General features: G+C 35.3%; 1 protein-coding gene across 24 annotated transcripts in view; it reads right to left on the bottom strand.

Moving 5' to 3' along the window:
• Nucleotides 1–20,052, bottom strand: part of HDAC9 (histone deacetylase 9) — an 873,646-nt gene that overhangs the window by 477,100 nt on the left and 376,494 nt on the right. For 11 of the 24 annotated variants that reach the window (XM_076006392.1, XM_076006385.1, XM_076006381.1 and 8 more), the window contains one exon: nt 12,753–12,815. In XM_076006392.1, the coding sequence (XP_075862507.1) occupies nt 12,753–12,815 (63 nt within the window). Of the gene's footprint in view, nt 1–12,752; nt 12,816–13,053; nt 13,490–20,052 lie in introns of those variants that run through there. The other 13 variants (XM_020289869.2, XM_020289867.2, XM_020289864.2 and 10 more) reach the window with 13 other exon arrangements.

A 20,052-nucleotide genomic window follows, 5' to 3' on the forward strand; every position in this document is an offset into this window, starting at 1 on the left:
CACATTTTGAATGCAGACACATATCTCAGGAAATTTCTATTGGCATTCATTATTCATTGAAAAATCAAATCAAATAAGAATATTCCAAAATTCCTTTTGTTAAGAATATCTGAAACATTTAAAGGGTCATATACATATTGTCAAAGCACCGGAGGTCATTCCTAAATTACGTTCTATAATGAATAGTCTGAATTTTTGAGTGAAAGGCTCTCACACTTTAAAAATGTCCACATTTTTCAAATTTACAAAGAAACTGAAGAGTTATTTTCTTTATAAAAGAAGGAATCAGTTCTAAAAAATATAAAATTTATGAAAACAGACATTGTACAGTAACACTGTACACTTTAATCACTCATTCATTCATCTAAAAATAGTCTCAGGGATCAGTTATGTGCTAGGCACTGTAGGGAATAAAAATAGAATTAAAACATGATCCTTTTCCTCTGGTAGCTTATATTAGTAGTTTAACTAATGGGGGATGGGGATACATGTACATAAATAACCACAGTGTAAGACAGAAGATGAAAATGTTCTAAGAGAGTAATAAAAGACTATGGGGGTAGGTGGGTGGGGAAAGAGAGAGAAAATACATGTAACTGAGGAAGTACTACAGGAGGTAGAGGGAATCGGTAATGGCGTCAAGCATTAGGGCACATTTGAACTGGGCTTGTAAGAGTTAAGATTTCCCCAGTGATGAGTTGAAATGGACCATTAAGGTGTATCAGAAAAAGGAAATATATGATTATTTTTAAATATAAAAAACCAACACCAACAATAACAGATAAACAAGAAGCCTTGCTTAAAAATACAGCTGTCAAGTACTCAATAAACGTTGATTGAATGAGACAATTGTTGGGGGAAAAAAACTGCTATTAGCTATTTTCCTCAAGCTACACTTTGGAGAAAATTGTAGCTGACAGCCTTCCCCTGGTTCCCTCACCTACCAGTTGACAGAGGCTTCCCCATCTCTTCCACAAGGCAGAAGTAAGTGAAAATTAAAATAGCTCCAGAACACTTCCCGCTCTATTCTAACTGTGCTTTCATTCCATTTGACTCAGACCAATTGGAATGCTGAGGGGAAATCCCCATGAGGCATCAAGCATGTGAGATAATGTGTCAGTCCCTCAAAAATGTCCAACCTACTGTGCGTATCCATCATTGCTCCCTATTCACAAAGCACAACATGTAGGGAAAATAGCTTAGCACACACTGCTGTTTTTCCTTTTTTAAAAATAGATCTGTCACCTCCATGAAATACTTCCTTACTCAACTGTTGTAGCAATTTGTCACAAATCTAGCTGCTCACCAACAGAGTAAAGACTATGTATTCTGAACATTTTGTTTGGAAGTTACATTTCTCCAGCCATCTAACAAAAGTATTATTTGACCCATGATTTACCTGAATTAAATACGTGGCATATAGTCAGTACCCAATAAATGGTTATGTAATGAATATTGTATTTTATACCTCTTTAAAAGTATGTAATGTTGTTTATGATACACTGCCCCCCTTCTTTTTGGCCCCCAGGGAAGAGAAATTGTTTGCATTACTAAACTATTAGCAATGGCTCATACAGCTTGGGAAGGGAGTTTTAGCACAGTTGAGGTTAGAGTTGGTTTCAGGGACAAGATGATCCGCTGAAAACAAGGAAAGGTAAGGAGTTCTAAATGTTATCTTCACTTCCAGTCAATAACATTAATTCTGGAGAGAGGCACTTGATTCCACAGTCTCTCTTTACAAAACAGAGAGAACCCTGGCTAAGAGCCTTTTCCTGGATCCCCTACCTACCTACTGCTAAAAGCAGAGGTAACTGGAGATTAAAATAGCTCCAGAACAGTTCCTACTCTATTCTAACTGTGCTTGCATTCTACTTGACTTAGACCAAATGGAATGTTGAGGGAAAACCTACTTTTTTCAGAAAGATGCCCTTCATGACTGTTAGCCTCTTCAAAAGGCTTCACTTAACCACCCTTGTTAACACTGCCCCTGCTACCACAGTCACTTTCTGCCCATTGTCCAATTTTATTTTACCTTAGTACTTGTTACTATCTCAAGTAGCTTTATCCATCCATCATTCAATTGAACTATCAACCCTGTGTCTCCTTGCCTTCCTGGTTTCATACTGGTATCCTCTGTGTTTAGAATAATACTCAGCACATGATTAGTTCTCAAATATTTTCAAGTGAAAAAAAAATAATAGATGAATGACTATTTCACTTCATCTCCCAAAGCTTCAGATAATTTCCTCATCTCCCAAAACCTTTAACCTGCTCATTAAAAGAGAGGTCAGGATGCAACTTGTTATATGTTGTTCCTTCAGTTGCTTCTCCTTCCACTCTCTGAATTTATTTATAACTTGGCTTCTTTTAACATACACTTTCATGGCTGTGTGTTTCCTGTTTTTGGCTTTCATTTTGCAAATTCCTAATGGTCAGAGGATTCCTTACAGCCAGCACAAACACAAAAATATTTATCTTTTAAAAAGATAAATTGGTATTTCTGTAATATTATTCAGTATACAATTAATGACAAAATTATAAATATTCCTAAAGACTCCTATAAGTTATCCATTCTCAGGCATTTTGACTAAAGTGTAACATGAAATGTATTAACATATCATTTTAACATTTTCATCATCTAGCAACAATGAATCAAGAAATATAAAATGTAAATTTAACAGATTAAAACCATAATTGTAATTTTAGAGCAAAATTATCAATTACTATGGTCTGAATTAAGCACGCAGTTAAAGTACACTAACAGAACATTTCACAAATGTAAAACTGCACATTTTATTGTATATGAAACTTGCTGGGTTCAGGAAGAGTTAGTTATATCCAAACAACAAGCAGAGGCTTATACTTATTCATATGCTCAGAATTTTATTTCATCCATTTAAATAAGTAATTTAAATAAATGCACCATAACCACAGCTATATATTATGTATTATAGTAATAAAGCTAGAAGCTCGGTGATATTTATTATTAAAATTAATTTATGATGTATATTCACCTGTTTTATCACAGCTTATGGTCATCCTGTATATTTGGTGTGTTTATACTATTCAATTGTTTTTCATAAACCATCTCTTAAACTCAGTCTTCATGGGATTTTATTTAAAATACTCTACATATATTAAAGAAATTGAATAGAATTTAGATTTCTTAGTTTTAAAAGTTATAATTTTTAAAATAATAGAATCATTCTTGCAAAGTGAAAAAAGAAAACAGTGTGTGTGAAATGCTATATTCACTGGAAGGGTCAACAGCCCCAAGGAGCCCTGTTTATGTGCTATATTAACACCAAACAGAGAGCTTAGCAATGTCTGTTTCTAAAAATAAACCTTGTGTGTCTCTTGTTGTCATCATCAACCAGAGTCTTGTATGCTCTGAGACGGAAACCATGAAGGCCACCTCTTTCCCTTTCCACAAGCTTTATACTTCACTACCTAAAGACCACTTCTTTCTCTCAAGGTGGCAGAGATAAAAAGAATTCTGCAATCACCCTAAGCACATATTGAAACAACATTATTGCCCCTTAAGCAGTTATCATGTTGTTTTGGCAGCAGGAAGGAATCTGTGGTTTCACTTGAATGTTATTCTTCTTTATTTAAACTACTAGAAATAACCCAAAAATGACAGAATGCTCTTTCTATAAATAATCATTCCAGTGTAGAGTTATATTAGGAGGTAACTCAGATGGCATGATAACGCCTAACAAGCTAATCTTAGACCTGCGATGCCATAAGATAGAAATACCGAAGCTAAGAATAACTGACCCAAAGGAGTCAGCCTGCTAAAGAGAGGCACAGACATGTGGGCATCTGGAGATTTTAATGCACTTAATGATCTTCTAAAAGCTTCTTTCTCCCAGGAAGGCAATAAATTATGTTGATCATTAACATTATAATCAATAACGCTATACAATGTATTGATTCCTAAAGATGGCTAAAGATTCATATAGCAAATAAGATTATAAAAATTAGTTGTCAGAAACCAAGGAGTTGCTCTTGCATAATTGGACTAGTATCCAACTGGTGAATTTTATGCTTAAGCCAACTACAGAACATACAATATTCATCCAATAAAATAAAATTTAACTCAAGATAAAGTAAATGTAATATCATAATAGTATATACAAACACTGCCATCCACTTTTCACCCAAAATGTCCAAATTGGACCTAAACTGAACCTATATATCTAAAAATAAGTAGAACCTGAATTTTAGTTAGATATTTATTTTGGCTCAAGAATTTACATTGCACATTGAAATCAGGATTTGAGTGGAGATACAGACTTTATTAACCCACATTTCTAGGTAAAAATCAAGGTGGCCATAATTCAAACATTTTGTCAAAAGAAATGAACCCCACAGTGCTAACATTGCAAAAAAAGAAAATACTCTCCCCTGATAAAATACTTTGCAATAATTCATTTTTCTGAAGTGAGGCTTACTTTACTCTTATGATCTGTCTTGTGAACTTTGGCAAACAGATGTCAAATGCACTGGGAATGCTAGTTCTGTCCAGAGTATCTGCTACAGGGCAAAGACCACTCTCATAGAACTTTGGAGGTTTCCTTAAGATCCTCTCAGCCCTGAATAGTAACTGCCTCCAGTTTAATTATCAAGCACTGAGAATATAAGAAAGGATCTTCTAGCAAGACTATCAACATAATTTCCTATTTGTTCCTTAAATCTCCTAGGATTTAGAAGTCTGTCTAGATGTTTATTTATAAATATAGATGATTCCACATTTTTAGCACCAAACAGATATGAATAAAATTATCTTATGCTAAGTACTTGTCTCTTTGAGAAAAAATGGCAGGAGTTTAAACATGACCCTGCCATTTCCAACCTATAGTAAGCATTGGTAAGTTCCTTATCTCTCTGAGCCTGTTTCCTCAACAGTGAAATATGAATATTGTTGCTTCTACTGCATACTTCCTTAAATTGTGCTGAGGATTAAATGATAAAGCAAACCCTGGTATAGAGAAACTCTTGAAACATTAGCTATTATATCAATGTTAATAAGAATGATAAAAAAAATTTGAAAAATTATACTTCCAATTACTGACCTCCTAAATTGGAAGGAACTAAACCAGTAGAAGAGCAGAGTGGAGTATGGCATAAAAAGCATGAAAAGAATAACCAGTGGTGACATTTTTCTTTCTAATCTAAGATAAACAGTTCCTAATATAAAAATCATGGATTCAAAATACACACTTAAATTTTAATTATAAGCAGATTTCAAAAGCAAAATCAAGAATAAAATTAAAACAGTGCTCAACTCACCAAGGGCTTTTTCTAGTTTGCCCTACATGGGGTTCTCTGAAAACTTTCTGGGTAACTATGTTTTTACTAAAGCAAGAACTCCTAAACTACGATGTCATTTAATGAAAATTCAGTGAAATTTTCTTGTAGTTTGTTTTCTGGGCTTTGTTGGGTTTTTTTGTTTTTAATTTCAAGTTTCAAATTTTGAAACTACTTCATACGTTCTCACATTTGAACCCAGTTTGGAAATGTCATACCTTAGACACTCACCAAAATGTACCTCAAGCAAACTGAAAATAACATCCACATGGCTGCAAATAGGTCAGTAATGAACATAAATTATGAATTTAAAAGTTCATAATACAAGTGGTGAACCACGAGGAGAGGCAGGAAAATAAAGTTGTGGGTATTTCCAACCTTATCAGCATGCAAAGAGTTTAATCATAAGTAAATGACTAGTTATACTCTGTGGTTTGGTAAATTTCTTTCTTCCTTAAAAGTGGTTTTCATTGGGTTTAATTACTGGGTATTTAAAAAAACACCATGCATAAAAAAGCCCATCACTTATTTTACTATGGGAAAGTTAACAGTATGATAATGAATAGAAGAAATATTCTTATAAAAACATAAGAATTAATTAGTTTTGTATTCATGAATCATAGAGTAACCCTAAACATAATGTTCTCTGGTAACACTTAAAAGTGTGGGTCGTTTAATGTTATAAAAATGTTGTATAGATTAAATTTGTTTTGTGCAACTTTTTTCAACTTAGTTGAAAAAGAATGGAACTGGGAACACAAGGTATTTTCTCTTCCTTCTGCTTCCTTATTGACAACTTCCTGGAATAGAAGAGAAGAAAATTGCCAATAGGAAGGACACCACACATCCCAGTAACCACTGGCTCATTAGCTTCCTTTCAAGAACAGACCATGGCATAGCCACACTGATTTGGAGCACGTGCCAACATATTTTTGAATTTCATCTTGAAAGCATGTTTTCTAAAGTCATTTTCATGCGATTTTATTTCAATTAAATTGTTTTTCAAAGTATTCCAATTCAAAAAAAATGCTAAAATATAGTTATTCCATATTGTAAAAACTGTTCATTATTCTTAAATGCAATAATTATGATGACCTACTAGTAAAGACTTTGCATTGTGAGTCTTTTAGAGAAAATTCTCCTTTCATATATTGAAAACACATTATTAAATTTCTCATAAATTTTTCTGTATCCCTCAAAGCCAACATTAAAGGAATATTATATTCAAGTTTGTAATAAATTCTTATAATGCATGAGACTACAATGTTGACTTTCCTGTCTTCAAATAAATGATTTACAACCTAGAGAGATCCAGTTTCTTTCATAATTAATTCAATCTCTTTTTAGGTGTCTACCTCTAACAACAGTACTAAGAAAGGCAATCTATTCAATACTAGTAAAAAATTATATCAGTACTTAAACAGATGTATTATCTTCATGAAAATGAAATAACACCCATTATTCAATTGAAAGGGAAATTAAAGACATAGTACATTTACTTTAATATCTATATTTCTAGAAAATTCAGTCACCAATATACACACTGTAGCAAATACTGCTGGCATCTAGCTAACATCTATTCCTCCTGTCCCTTTCTTTTTCCCAATAGAAATTTGATTAGGTTCAAGGATCCACACTCCCTGGCTCAGCCATGTCCCACCCGCCCTCCACCCCACTCTTTTCAACAACTGGTTGAGGAGTGGGCAGGTGATGGTATTCTGGCCAATGAGTCATAAAGGATGATTTACTGTGGAAATTCTGGGTAATATTTCTTTCTTTAAGAAGAGACCCCAAGAAAGCAAAGTGTCCCTTCTTTCTCTTTGGAATTTTTCATACATAACATAGACAGGATGCCTGGAACTCCGACAGTCAACTTGCGACCACTGTAGGAATCAACCTTATGATCGCATCAACTAAGGCTGAGGCCAGCAGAGTGGAGCTGTATGAAGGACCTGAATGCTGTGGACATTATCAAACACCTGGTGTTGCCTGACCACCCATCTATTTTACAAAATAACAAATGTCTTAGTTCTTTGTCATTTTGAACAGAGTTTTCTTTTACTCGCAGCAGAAAACAAACTTACTAATATATGCCTACTACTTACAATTAATCACTGTTAGCATTTTGGCATAGTAGCATTGTGTGTGGGTGTATAAAAAATATTTTTTGGAAGATATATACCTATTATAAGAATTCATACAATGCAAAAGGTACAATGATAAAAGCAAAAATTTCTCCTCTTCACCAAACGCAAACACAAAATCTCTCCTGATTTCTTTCTATCTTTACGTGAATTCTTTGGGGAGATAGATGGATAGATGCAAAAAAATACTTTTATAAAAATAAGAACATATCACTGATGTTATTTTTATTTTAAAAAGTGAATTTAAATTTAACTAAATTTAAATTTTACTGAATTTAGCAGATTTAAAACTGCAGTTAAAGGGACTATAAATGCACTAAATGCTTCCTCACCATAAGAGACACCATTTCCAAAAAGATCTCTGTAAGGTTAAATAAACTATTTTTAAAAATCAGTGTTTGGAATCTTTTAAAAAAAAAAAAACTTTGTATGTCTATTTTAAGCAGCAGGGAGTCTGTTCCTGCTCAGAAAGGATAGGATATTAGCATTTTCTCACATTCTTCCATCTCATCTCTCCCCAACACTTCACATTGGTAAGCTTTATTAATACTTTTACATTGTCCTACTTTATAGTATTTGGTTCCTGGCCTCTAACCACAGTCCAATAGTTGTTTAAATGGATCCAATGCTGCCCCCATTACTTTTACTGTGTTTTCTCTACTTCTGAATTTAGTGGTTTGTTTTTGTTTTGAGTTCATCTCCTCATTGTTTGGGTTTCATTTTGAAGTATTGGCTTTCACGTTTGTGAATTTCTACCTTGTATACTTATTTTCTCTATATTTTAATAAAATCTTGGCTGAGTATCACATAGGATTGTATTTCTTTTAGAACTTTAGAGGCTTTTTTCTTCATTATCTCTGGCACTGAGAGTAGTGTATGTTTGATAAGCCTTTGTAAGTCCCATATAGTCTCTTCTTTCCCTCTGTCCCCTCCATAGGCTCTGTTCTACCTGCCTGAACTCCTGGAGAATTGTGTATCATTTGCTAGCCCAATCAGGATATTCACTCTGTGCTGAACATTTGCATCACATTTTCCTAAAAGATGGGGTGCTCTTTCAATCTGCAGATTTATTCTTTTTATTTTTTCAGTAAAATTACATTTCTTCGTTTTTGAAAAATGAAGAACCCTTGCTTCCATTTTTTTCTTGGCCATTTGTTTCTGAAGTATGTTGCATTAAGTTATAGCCTTTGCTTTACTAGTTAATGTTAAATACTGGGGCGGTAGAGATGGAAGGGGTGTTTGTTTGCCGGCTTATATTATTTTGGGCTCACTTCATTATCCATCAGTGGTGAGAAATTATGTAGTACATTTCCAAATATCTCTAAAAATCAAAATCACCATTTAAAACAGTTGGAAATTCTGAATTTGGATTTATTTCAGTCTTCTAAGGGGCTTTTATGGAATTTTCTTACTTAATGGACATAACGGTAATTATGCCACCTGTGTCATGCTCAGAAATATAAAATACTCATTCTTGTCCCCATTCTCAATGGGCCTATTTATAACTAGTTTTTGATTGATACCTATCAACTATTTCAATTGATAACAGACTTGTAAGTGAAGATAACCTGAGTTAGAGAATGGGAAAACAGTAATTATGGGGAATACCAGAAGTGATTCTTGACATGACAGGAGCATTTCACAGACTTACATTTTCATAATTAGATTCCGCTTTTCAAGTAGACATAAGTGACTACTGAATCTAAAATGTTCCTTTCCTCTTAACACCACACACCAAGGAACAAAAGGATTCAGAAAGGATGAAGACATATATAAAAGGAACACAGGATTTTGATCTAAATGTTTTTCTCTTTTATACCCTAAAATAAGAATATATGGTGAAAATGTGAATTTTTCTTACTGTTAATGTATCTTACCTGAATGCTATACAAACTCTAGGAAATTCCTTCATAATAACTGTTCCAACATTATCTAAACAGCTCTGCTGTCCAACGTGTTAAGCAACATGCCTGGCAACAGGAGAGCACCCCTAATCCTGCCAGCTCCTGCCGAGTGACCTAAGGCGGTATTTGTACATGCTTCAGTTTCTGCCACGCTTATCACTTATACTGGCCCACACAAGCCACAAAAGTAGAGATGTATTTGGCAAACTGTGTCACTCATATTGAATTCCAAGATTTAATATTATAGAACTATAAATTAAAAAAATACTAGTAGACTACATTATAGAACCTAGTTCTACCTAAGATGTCTAGCCTGGCTGGATCAATATTAGGAAAGCATACACCCACATAAAAGACTTGCAATCCAATAGTCTATAAAGCATTCTTAATAAAAATCATCTATATTAATGTATAAAACCCAATATAACTCACACAAGAAATGGAAACTCTACAGCAACGGCAGTTATACAATAAAACCAAGCTTTTTAAATAATCTCAAGAAATCTTCCATCAGGATTTCACTGTTCAATCACAAACTCTCTAACTTCTTTTCTTTTGATTATTACATAATTAGATATTTCACAGAAAACACACACACACAAACACGCACACGCACATTAGCTGCCCTAAGCTACAGTTAACAATAAAGAAAGGACTTAATACTCATCAGATCAAGATAACCAAAGAAATAGTTGATTTATAAGATAACTAAAGCAAATTAATTTTCAAAACAAAAAAAATAATTTCCCCATGTGACCTACAAGCTAACTTACTGGCTTGTTCTGCAAGATAGAGCATAGTATTAGAAGAGCCAGGATCCCAGTTTTATTCACTAAAAATAGTAATAATAATAGTGAGTATGTATACTGTAAAGACGTTGCTACATTTAAACTGCACAAGAATGCTAAAAGGTAAACAGGAGGACATCATTTTTATTCAGTTTGAAGATGAGTAAAAAACCAGTCGCACAATTGGCCAGTATCAGAGTTCATGCCAGAACACAGAGATCTTGACTCCTAGAATGGTGCTCTCTTTGCCACTCTGCACTATTGTCATGCATCTTTTCTCCTTTCAGATCCAAAGACTCTATCCACTTCTAAGCCTATGAACCACATCCAGGCCACTGGTCCAGAAGGGAGCTGAACAAGATTTATAGCTAAATTAAGACAAACATCTCCCTAATTTAGCAGTTAACTCAAAGGACAAACTCTACTGCTGATGGTTTAACAGCATCATCATCCATCTCCTAGCCCCACTGCAGCGGACCTCAGTTTGCTGAAGGTTACAATAGCTGGGGAGATTTTAAAAAAACCCAAGTCCATGCTGTCCCCATACCAACTAAATCAGAAATTCTGAGAGTGGAATCCAGGCATCTTACTTTGTAAAATGCTCCTGGTGACTCCTAAGTTTGTGAACCAGTACGTCACAAAAAATGCACAGTAAAAACTAGGTGAATTAAATTTAAGAAAATATGTGAAACAAAATCAAACATTACATGACATAGTAGGAAGGAAGCAATTGTTTTTATGTTTCAAGTTCAAAAAATAAATAGAACTTAAGTTTCCTTATTTATACCAGAAAGGTTTGGGAGTTGATGTCAACTTACATCACCTTTCGTTTAATACCTAGTGCTTAAATGTTGCCTCCTGTAGAAGTGGCAATAGCAGTATCATGGATAGTCTGAAGCACTTCCCTGTTTGAAAATCTTGTTGCTTTGTATAAAATGTCCAGAAAATGACAATCTCAACTGAAACAGGAGTAAAGTTGTGTGTGATTATCAAAGACGTGGAGAAACAGCAAAGCTTGCAAACACCTGTAGCCAGCCTCAGCTCAGCAGACAGTTACTACTTGGAAGGCATCTATGTTTCTACCATAGGAAAGAAATATCAAACTTGTCACACAGAGGAAAGGACTGAAAGCATAAAGCATAGTACTCAAAATATACCTAAAATAGTTATTTTCAAAAAGTTCATATTTTATAAAGAAAGTGCCAAGTGACCAGTTTCATTAGAGACATACCTGCTAACCCCTCCCTAAGGCCTTGCCAGCTTTGCAGCCACAATAATAAACTGTACTGAAATCCTACTATGTTTGTTTCCATTAAGCAGACACTACTCATTAATACAATTCCTATCACTTCAGTGTACAAACACCAAATTGTACAAAATTGGTATTTGATTCTGATTCCATGAAAAGATTGGATCAACAGAAGGATCTTAAAACCATCATAACTAACCGAGGTTTTAGAAAAACTAGGAAAACATAGATCCCCAGATGGGAAGGTGTATCAACACCAAAACAGACATCATGCCAACCTGTGGAATATTTCTTTCACACCTAGCTCTAGTAAGTAAATGTTAATCTATGCTGCATTCTTATCATGGATATCTAGTCAGTGATCTATAATTACAATTAAGCCCACACGGTAACTTAGAAGATCAATGTGAGAACTTTAAGCCAATTCACATTGAAGCATTCAGAAGGGGACAGAAACAAAGAGTCTCCAAAGCTTTATGAACTGGCTATAGGAAATAAATATGAAAAGCAATAATTATAAGCAAGTGATATTGCCTAAAGATTATGCTCTTTCAACAAATATAAACTGATAAAGCTGACAAGCTCCATCTCCCATCAACTCGTCTTCTTGAGGGTACAAGCACATACATAGAGAAACTACAAATTGGAATCTGTCACTGTTATCCTTTAAAATGTTGCACCTGCTTTTAAAAACACATTTATATGTGTGTTATGCCATCGCATCTGCCCGACAATGCTAGACTTCTCAAATGTTCTTGGAGAAAATTAAAAATAAGCATCTGCTAATAATAATTTTATTTCATCCTAAACAGTTTCATTTTGAGCTGATGAGAAACAGCCACATTATAGAAAAAAATAAAACTACCTTTACAACTCCGCAGCAAACACATTTCAGAAGGTAGGTCTATAAATAGATGTGCTTCTGTATGCACACTGTAAATATAAAATTATCAGGCTAGCCGAGGCTGCAATTTTAACTGAAGCCACAATACGAACTTACCTGATTTTTAATGTCCTATTTGAATAGGCTCCCAATCAGTACAGATCTCCTTTTTCTAGTTGCATAGTAAGGCAAAACACTCCCAACTACATTTTACTTATCTAAGTCTCATCTTTCATCAGAAGCAATAGTTTGCAATTTCATTCAGAAGCAGCCGTCTCTAAACAGTCTCTGAATATGCACAGAAACAGCAATGGAAGGGATCTAAGTTAAACCCCACAGACGCACCAAGAAAATAGCAACATCAACACGAAAAAGCAGCAATTCCTTAAGAGAGGTGCTTTTCTTAGCTGCATTTCCCAAGCCAGCCCCCTTTCAAAGATAAAACGTCTCTGTTATGAAAGAGGATCTTACCTGAGTTGATCATACTGTGCATTCTTTGCTGAGCCAAGAGCTGTTCTCGTCCAGCCACCCCATCTGAGGAAAAACAGGAGTCACTCTCGTAAATTGTCTGCAGCATATTCCAATCACTCTTACTTCAGCTACATGAAAGATTCATCACTGCTCGGTGCACCGGCCCCAGGAGCTACCCTCGCTGGTCCTCCCTCCTCCCCAAGGAAAAGCAGCAAAGGATCAACTTCAACAATGATTTCCTTATGGCTCAGATGGACATACACTTTGTAAAAGACCTGGACACTTTCCCCACGTTACCAACCTGTGTGCAAAGCAGAAAGGACAGAGTGGATGCTATAGCTCTCTGGAGTTTAGGTTATCCCGGAAACTAAAAGCAGGTGGGAAAGAGGAATGTGCTTCGGGGTTATTTCTTTGTCAGAATAAGTAGAAAAATATTAACTCTACCCACGAGAAAAAGAAACCAATTAAACCTGACAGAGTTCTTCAGGCTGCCTGGGTTTCCTTGCAAAAACCCTCAGTCCTGCAAGTGGCTCCAGCCAGTGCCCTTCTCCTATCTGTTTGTGTGTCTCTCTTCTCCCTTTCTCAGTCTCTCTCAGCTCAAGTTGGCTAAAGCTAGTGATAATCCATTTGCATATGAATCAACAACAGCATGGCCCACAGGCACAGAAATAGAACAATGGTCGGCCTGAGCCAAAAATAGGTCAAGCATGGCCGAGTGATTGGAGCCTGCATTAATGCATTTAAAAATACCCCAGCAAACCCAGCTGTCCAGCCTCTATCTTTCAAACCATAATTCTCTATTGCAGGGCCTTAAAAGCAATTAACTCTTTCCTCCCTCCAAGCTGGCTTTACACATTGTGTTTCCACACTGGCGATTCGCTTCTAAAGAAAGGAAGGCAAGAAAAATTTAAGAATCATAATTCTAAGAGGGCAAATGCACATATATTTTATTTCATTTTATTTTTGTAGTATGTGTTTTTGGAAGAGAGAGGAGAGAAGTACAGAGCTCTGTATTGGTTCTAAAATAATACTGGAAGCTTTTGCTCATAATGTGGTTTCTGCCTCACCCACGCACAGCAATCCTGGTGTTCTATTTTTGTTGCCGGTTTCTCAGGCTACACTGCAGTTGGCTGTAGCACTAGAAGCTTTTCTGCCTTCTAGTTTCAGGACTAACAAGAGATTTAGTTGAGGTAGTTTCAGAAAACAAGCACACCCCAAGATAAAATTTTTATGAAAGACAGGCTTAATTTTTTACTTGTTATTTATGTAAGACAATTGTCCATTTCACAAACCCTATTGTGATCTTAGTGCCACTATGAATTTTATTGCATCAAGTTACTACTATATCTACAAAAACAAAACAAAAGAAAAAACATAAAACCATGGCTTACATCTGAAAATTTTCCCTCTCTTTCAGCCTCTCAGGCTAAATCCAATTTACTTGCAAAAAGAAAAGAAAACAGTGCTAGTTTCTTATGGATACAGAATTACTGAATATGTGCACCTGTTGATCAATAAATCAACACGGTCAGTACCCAACTATGAATGTTTTGCATTCATCTATACATTGGTTGCCTGAAATACAGCCCTCTGCACTTTTCTACAGAAATAGCCTTTATAATAGTTGACATAGTTGACAGATTCCCAGACACAGCGAAGCATTCACCTATATAGCAAATGAGCTACCGTAAACAGTATAGGAGTTCAGTAGTCTCTGGTGTACATGTATAACATCATTTCCAAATGAGAAATAAATTCTGCATCCCCAAATGGGATGCTAGCATCTAGTCACTTCCAAATACAAACTCAAAGGTGGTAATACATTGGTTATGGAAGCTTTTCTCCTTTTTCTAAACTATATCAGCAAGGAAAATATAATTCCTAAGGTATCAGGAGCAACAGGGAAAGACTAGGGAAAAGCAGATTGTTTCAAGGTTCCCAGAACTATCAGATGGAGGACAGATCTTGGTCAATCCCAGAGTATGGGGTCAGGAGAGGCAAACAAGGCAACCAACTAATTTCTATTGAATACCCTACTTCTTGAAAACTCATGTGGACAAGTAAGTTAAAAGATTTTAAAAAGTAGTTATTCCAAATTGCATTTGATTTCAATTAAACAACAAAATCTTACTTTCCTGTCAGTAGAAAAACTACTTGATTGCATCTGATACTACAAAAGACCTTTTTTTTTTTTTTTCTTTTGAGACAGAGTCTCACTATGTTACTATGTTGCCCAAGATAGAGTGCCATGGCTGTCAGCCTAGCTCACGGCAACCTCAAACTCAATGGATCCTCCTGCCTCAGCCTCCCGAGTGGCTGGGACTATAGACGTGTGCCACCATGCCCAGCTAACTTTTTCTATGTATTTTTAGTTGTCCAGCTAATTTCTTTCTTTCTTTTTTTTTTTTTTTTTTTTTTTTTAGTAGAGACAGGGTCTCGCTCTTGCTCGGGCTGGTCTCAAACTCCTGTGCTCCAATAATCCTCTGGTCTTGGCTTCCCATAGTGCTAGGATTACAGGCATGAGCCACCACACCTGGCCACAAATGAACTTTTGATTAGAAAATTTGTGTGTAAAATTCAAGGGATAGAAATAGTGTGAATCTAACAATTTTCCTTGAGGATGATGTGTTTATGTAGGAATCACCCATTGAATTTTAGACTTGGAAGTAAATTTAAAGATTGTCCACAATGGGATTCAAACTCTGCCTCAGAACACTAGGGGAGCTGTCTGGGAATTACCTCAGTTTCCTCCAGGAAAAGTTCTCCCCCTAATCAGGGAGGCCCCACTATTACCTGTTTACATTTGGGGATGTAAGATTTTTTTTGACCAACTTTTTTTATTCTGCTAAACATTTATTTAAAGAACATGTTTTAAATTGAGCTATATTTGAAAAATCAAGATTGTATATACTTAAGGTATACAATTTGATGATTTGATATACATATACATTATAAAATAATCACCACAATCAAGCTACTTATCCATCACCTTAGATAGTTATGATTTTTGGGAGGGGATGGTGAGATGAAAACAATGACTTCTTATATTAAGAAAAAAAATTATTGAAATCCACTCATCCAGTCCAAACTAGCTTTCAATTTTACATATAGGGAAACTAAGGAGACTTCCTAAAAGTTACAAAGATTACAAAATTACTCACCAGTGGAGTCAGGCCTTAAAGAGACTTGCTTCAGGTAACGCAGGTAATTAATAACTAACCAAGTAGGTCTAGCATTCATGTTCTCCAGACCCACTATCCTGTCCCTTACCAAAATGATGCCAATCATTATCCATGATACTCAGAATAAAATTTAATATGATCTACTGACTAAAAATGGAACCACTGTCTAATTGTTTCCGAGTAGTTTTTAACAGAATATACAAGAATCATGATTAACATATGAGGGATAACAAAAATCACAATATTGATATCATATGCCTACACATCTTTTGTTATTTTAAGTTTAAATTATACCCTCAAACCACAATTGATAAAAAGGGTCTCCAAGCTTTTATAATCACAAACAAAAAATATAATAAAACCCTGGAAGAGTGAGTTAGTAATTATCCTATTTCTCAGAGGTTCCAGGAAAGGGCATTCCACAGAAAATGGTATAAATAATGTGTCCTCTTCATTTTGACCAAGTTATTTAAACATGAAGTTTATTTACATTTCATCCCTGCATTCTTGCAGCACTTCTTTTCCATTAGCAGTGTTCTCTTTCATTTAACTCTTGGAAATGAAAAATTATTTTAGAATGAAAAGACATTAGATACATCATAAAATAGATTCCATTTGTTTCTGTGAAGAAAAACAAGCATCATCAAAATAACCACCAGGTATATGGATTATCCAAGAGCTTAAATATTAAGAATGTTGAATGAATTCTTCTCATATCATCTTAATAATGTTAGTAAAGAAAGGTGTCTAGGCTTCTTTTGGGGTGTTTACAAAACCAAATTTTACTATTAGTAATTTGGAGAAAAATATATTTTCTATTATTATAGGAGAACCCTAACAAACTAATACACACGTCAGGCTAGAACAGATGAGTAGTTTTCAAGATATCTATACAAAATAAATTCTAATTCAATTTAATAAGCATGTTTGGAAATTGATCGAAATATTATACTTTACATGCATAAAAATCAAAGAAAAAGTGGAAAAGAATACAAACAAACAAACAAAAAAACCACCAAACACCCAGGTTCCCAATGTAATAGAAAATGGAAGTGGGAATCAAATTCTAATGCAAAATGTTATTCAAAAGTTATTACAAAAAAACCCAAAAGTTATTATAACTCCAATTCTCTTCATGCAGGTATATAGGCAAAACCAACAAAAGGTTTAAAAATCTATATGGCACCAAAATATTTCCAGAAATAACCTTAGACCTCGAGCACACAATGATCTTTACTAAAATAGGTTGGGATCATAATCCCAAAAGACACAATGCCGAATGAATGCCAGTATCTCTCATGTCTAAAATCCCAAAAATCACAATCATGAAAGATTAAAATCATGAACGTTGAAATCCCAAAAGGCAAATTCTGGGGAAAGAATTAGTGTGTTTTCAGCTATATGCAAGGCAGGACAGTTACATCATGTTAGTTGCATCATGTTAGGTGATTATTATTGTCTTTATTTGGAAATTAAGCGTGGTTTGAGGAGATGCATTATGGGTGCCAAGTTGATCAAGGGTGTACTTGTGGACTTAATTTTAGATGTCAACTTGACTAAATGAAGGAATTCCTAGAAACCTGGTAAAGCATTATTTTGGGTGTGTCTGTGAGAGTGTTTTCAGAGGAGATTATTGTATGGATCTGAGGGGCCTAGGTGAGAAAGATCTGCCCTCAATGTTGGCAGGCACCATGCAATTGGTCAGGGGCCCAGAGAGAACAAATAAAGAAGGCAAATCGGTCTCTCTGTGAACTGGGACAAACTTTTCTTCTGCCGAAGTCAAATTTCTGGACTTCAGAAATTTGACTCCAGGAAAAGTGCATTATCACAACATTGACTTTGTGTTATAGGCATTGTGTGGCTGTGAACCATCGCTGTTTTTGACTGATCGTGTCAAAAGACTTAGGTTGTTCATCGTGGAATTTCAGATGACCACAGTTATAAAACTGGGTGCACACAATTACCAACCATACTGACATGTGTTTATATGTTTATACATTTCCCTCTTTGACCTATTTCTTTATGAATACAGTTCAAATACTTATAACTGTTATATGGGTGTGACAGTCATTATAGTCAGTATAGCTGAGTGCTTATGCTTGCAAAAATATTTATGCTATTATTGCCTATTTTACTATGTAAACTGGCATATGAAATAAGTATTCTCTCATATTTTTATATGTTCTCAAATAAATACCCTTTAAAAATGTACATAAATATCTTTTAAAGGATTTTTTATTATTTTTTTTCCAGAATTATATTTCAAGGATTTTAATCTTTTGGGATTTTAACACTCGGGATTATGGAGTTCAGGAGTGTGTCTTTCAGGATTATGACTGACCCTATACTAAAATCAGTCTTGGTTGATGACTGAAGCCTCTACTGAAGACAAGCAAGGAAGGTAGCATGACCCAATTTATTCTACTGAAATAATATATCCTCGGTTCATCTTTTATCAAGACAGACTTTCCATGCAGTAACACATTCTATGATTCTGGACTCTAGAGGAAGTAAGATTTAAAATCTGTTTGCCTCAAACACTGAATTTGTGCTCTACACAAATTCTACAATTCTATAATTGTAGAACACTACAAGTTATTCACCAATAACTGGTGCTCTTCCACTCACTTACTCATTTATTGATGTTGCATCTTCTCCTAACCTCACATGTTTGAAAATATTATAACAGCAATAAAATTAGACACATTTGCCTACAGTCAATAGGTTTGATTCCTTATGACCCCCAAGAAATGGTGTGTATGCATACAAACATATTTATGTTATTATTGCATAATAGGAGGGGGAAAGTACAGTGTACTAAATTTTGTTTTTAACTAATTAGCTTATTTATCTGGATTTTCTATGTCTGCGAGCAGCAGTCCTCAACATATTTGGCACCAAAGACTGATTTCATGGAAGACAATTTTTCCATGGATGGGCGGGGGTGTGTATGGTTTTGGAATGACTCAAGCACATTACCTTTATTGTGCACTTTATTTCTATTATTATTACAGTGTAATATATAATGAAATAAATATTTTAATGCAACTCACCATAATTATATTAATACAAATCAATGGGAGCCCTGATTTGTTTTCCTGCAACTAGATGATCCCATCTGGGGGTGACTGGAGACAATGACACCCGAAGTGTGTTGCTTATGTCCAGTCTACTCCGCAATCCCATTTTGGTTGCTGTCACTGCAGAAAACCTTGTTTCACAAAGATAGGATGTTGGGAAAGGAAGCAGGCTTTTCAGTGCTTTTGTGTCAATCTCAGGGTATTCTGCCTCAACTTTAATCCAGACATGGAGATTTGAAGTTGTCTCAAACATATTTTTAAGACCATCGTCATTTGCAATCTTAAGCAGCTGATCCTCCTCTAACAGGAACCAAGCCGATTCAGCTGGCTTATTCACAAATGGGTCCAGGATCCATTTCTTCCCAGGTCGGGGGTCTGTTGTGGTTGGGAAGTAATGCTCAAACTCTTTTGAAACCTGAGATAGGTGATCATGCACTAGCTGGGAGAAACAAAGCCTTGGCTCTGTCTCTTTCACATTCTTTGCTAATGTTTGAAACATGTTAAAAATCCCAATTTTCACTCGTCACCCCCATAATTCCAGTTTGGTTTTTGAATGCAGCCATTTTATATGATGACTTGAACACAGTTGTTGTTTTCCCCTGAAGTGACAGATTGAGTTCATTGAGCAGGTTGAATATGTGACACAAGTAAGCAAGTTTTGTGACCCATTCTGTGTCACTGAAATGTGCTGCCGGTGGTGACTGCTTTTCTAAAAGAAATCTCTGGAGCGGCCCTCATAACTCAAAAACGCTGGCCAATGATCTACCATTAGAAAGCCATCTCTCTTCCGTGTATAAGAGAAGATGTGTGAGCTCTGCATTCATCTCCTCACAGAGCTGTAAGAACAGATGTTGAGTTAAGGGCATATAGTTTGATGTGGTTGATAATCTGAATCACATCATGTAAAACACTGTTGAGTTTGGCTAGCCAGCATTTCTCCATGAATGACACAGTGTGTAGATTCAGATTCAAAAGTGACTTCCTTGACCCAAGCAGTGAAACCAGAAAGCCGTCCAGCCACTCTGTTCATGCATATAC

This window comes from Microcebus murinus, chromosome 9, assembly GCF_040939455.1.
Source record: "Microcebus murinus isolate Inina chromosome 9, M.murinus_Inina_mat1.0, whole genome shotgun sequence".
Lineage (NCBI taxonomy): Eukaryota > Metazoa > Chordata > Mammalia > Primates > Cheirogaleidae > Microcebus > Microcebus murinus.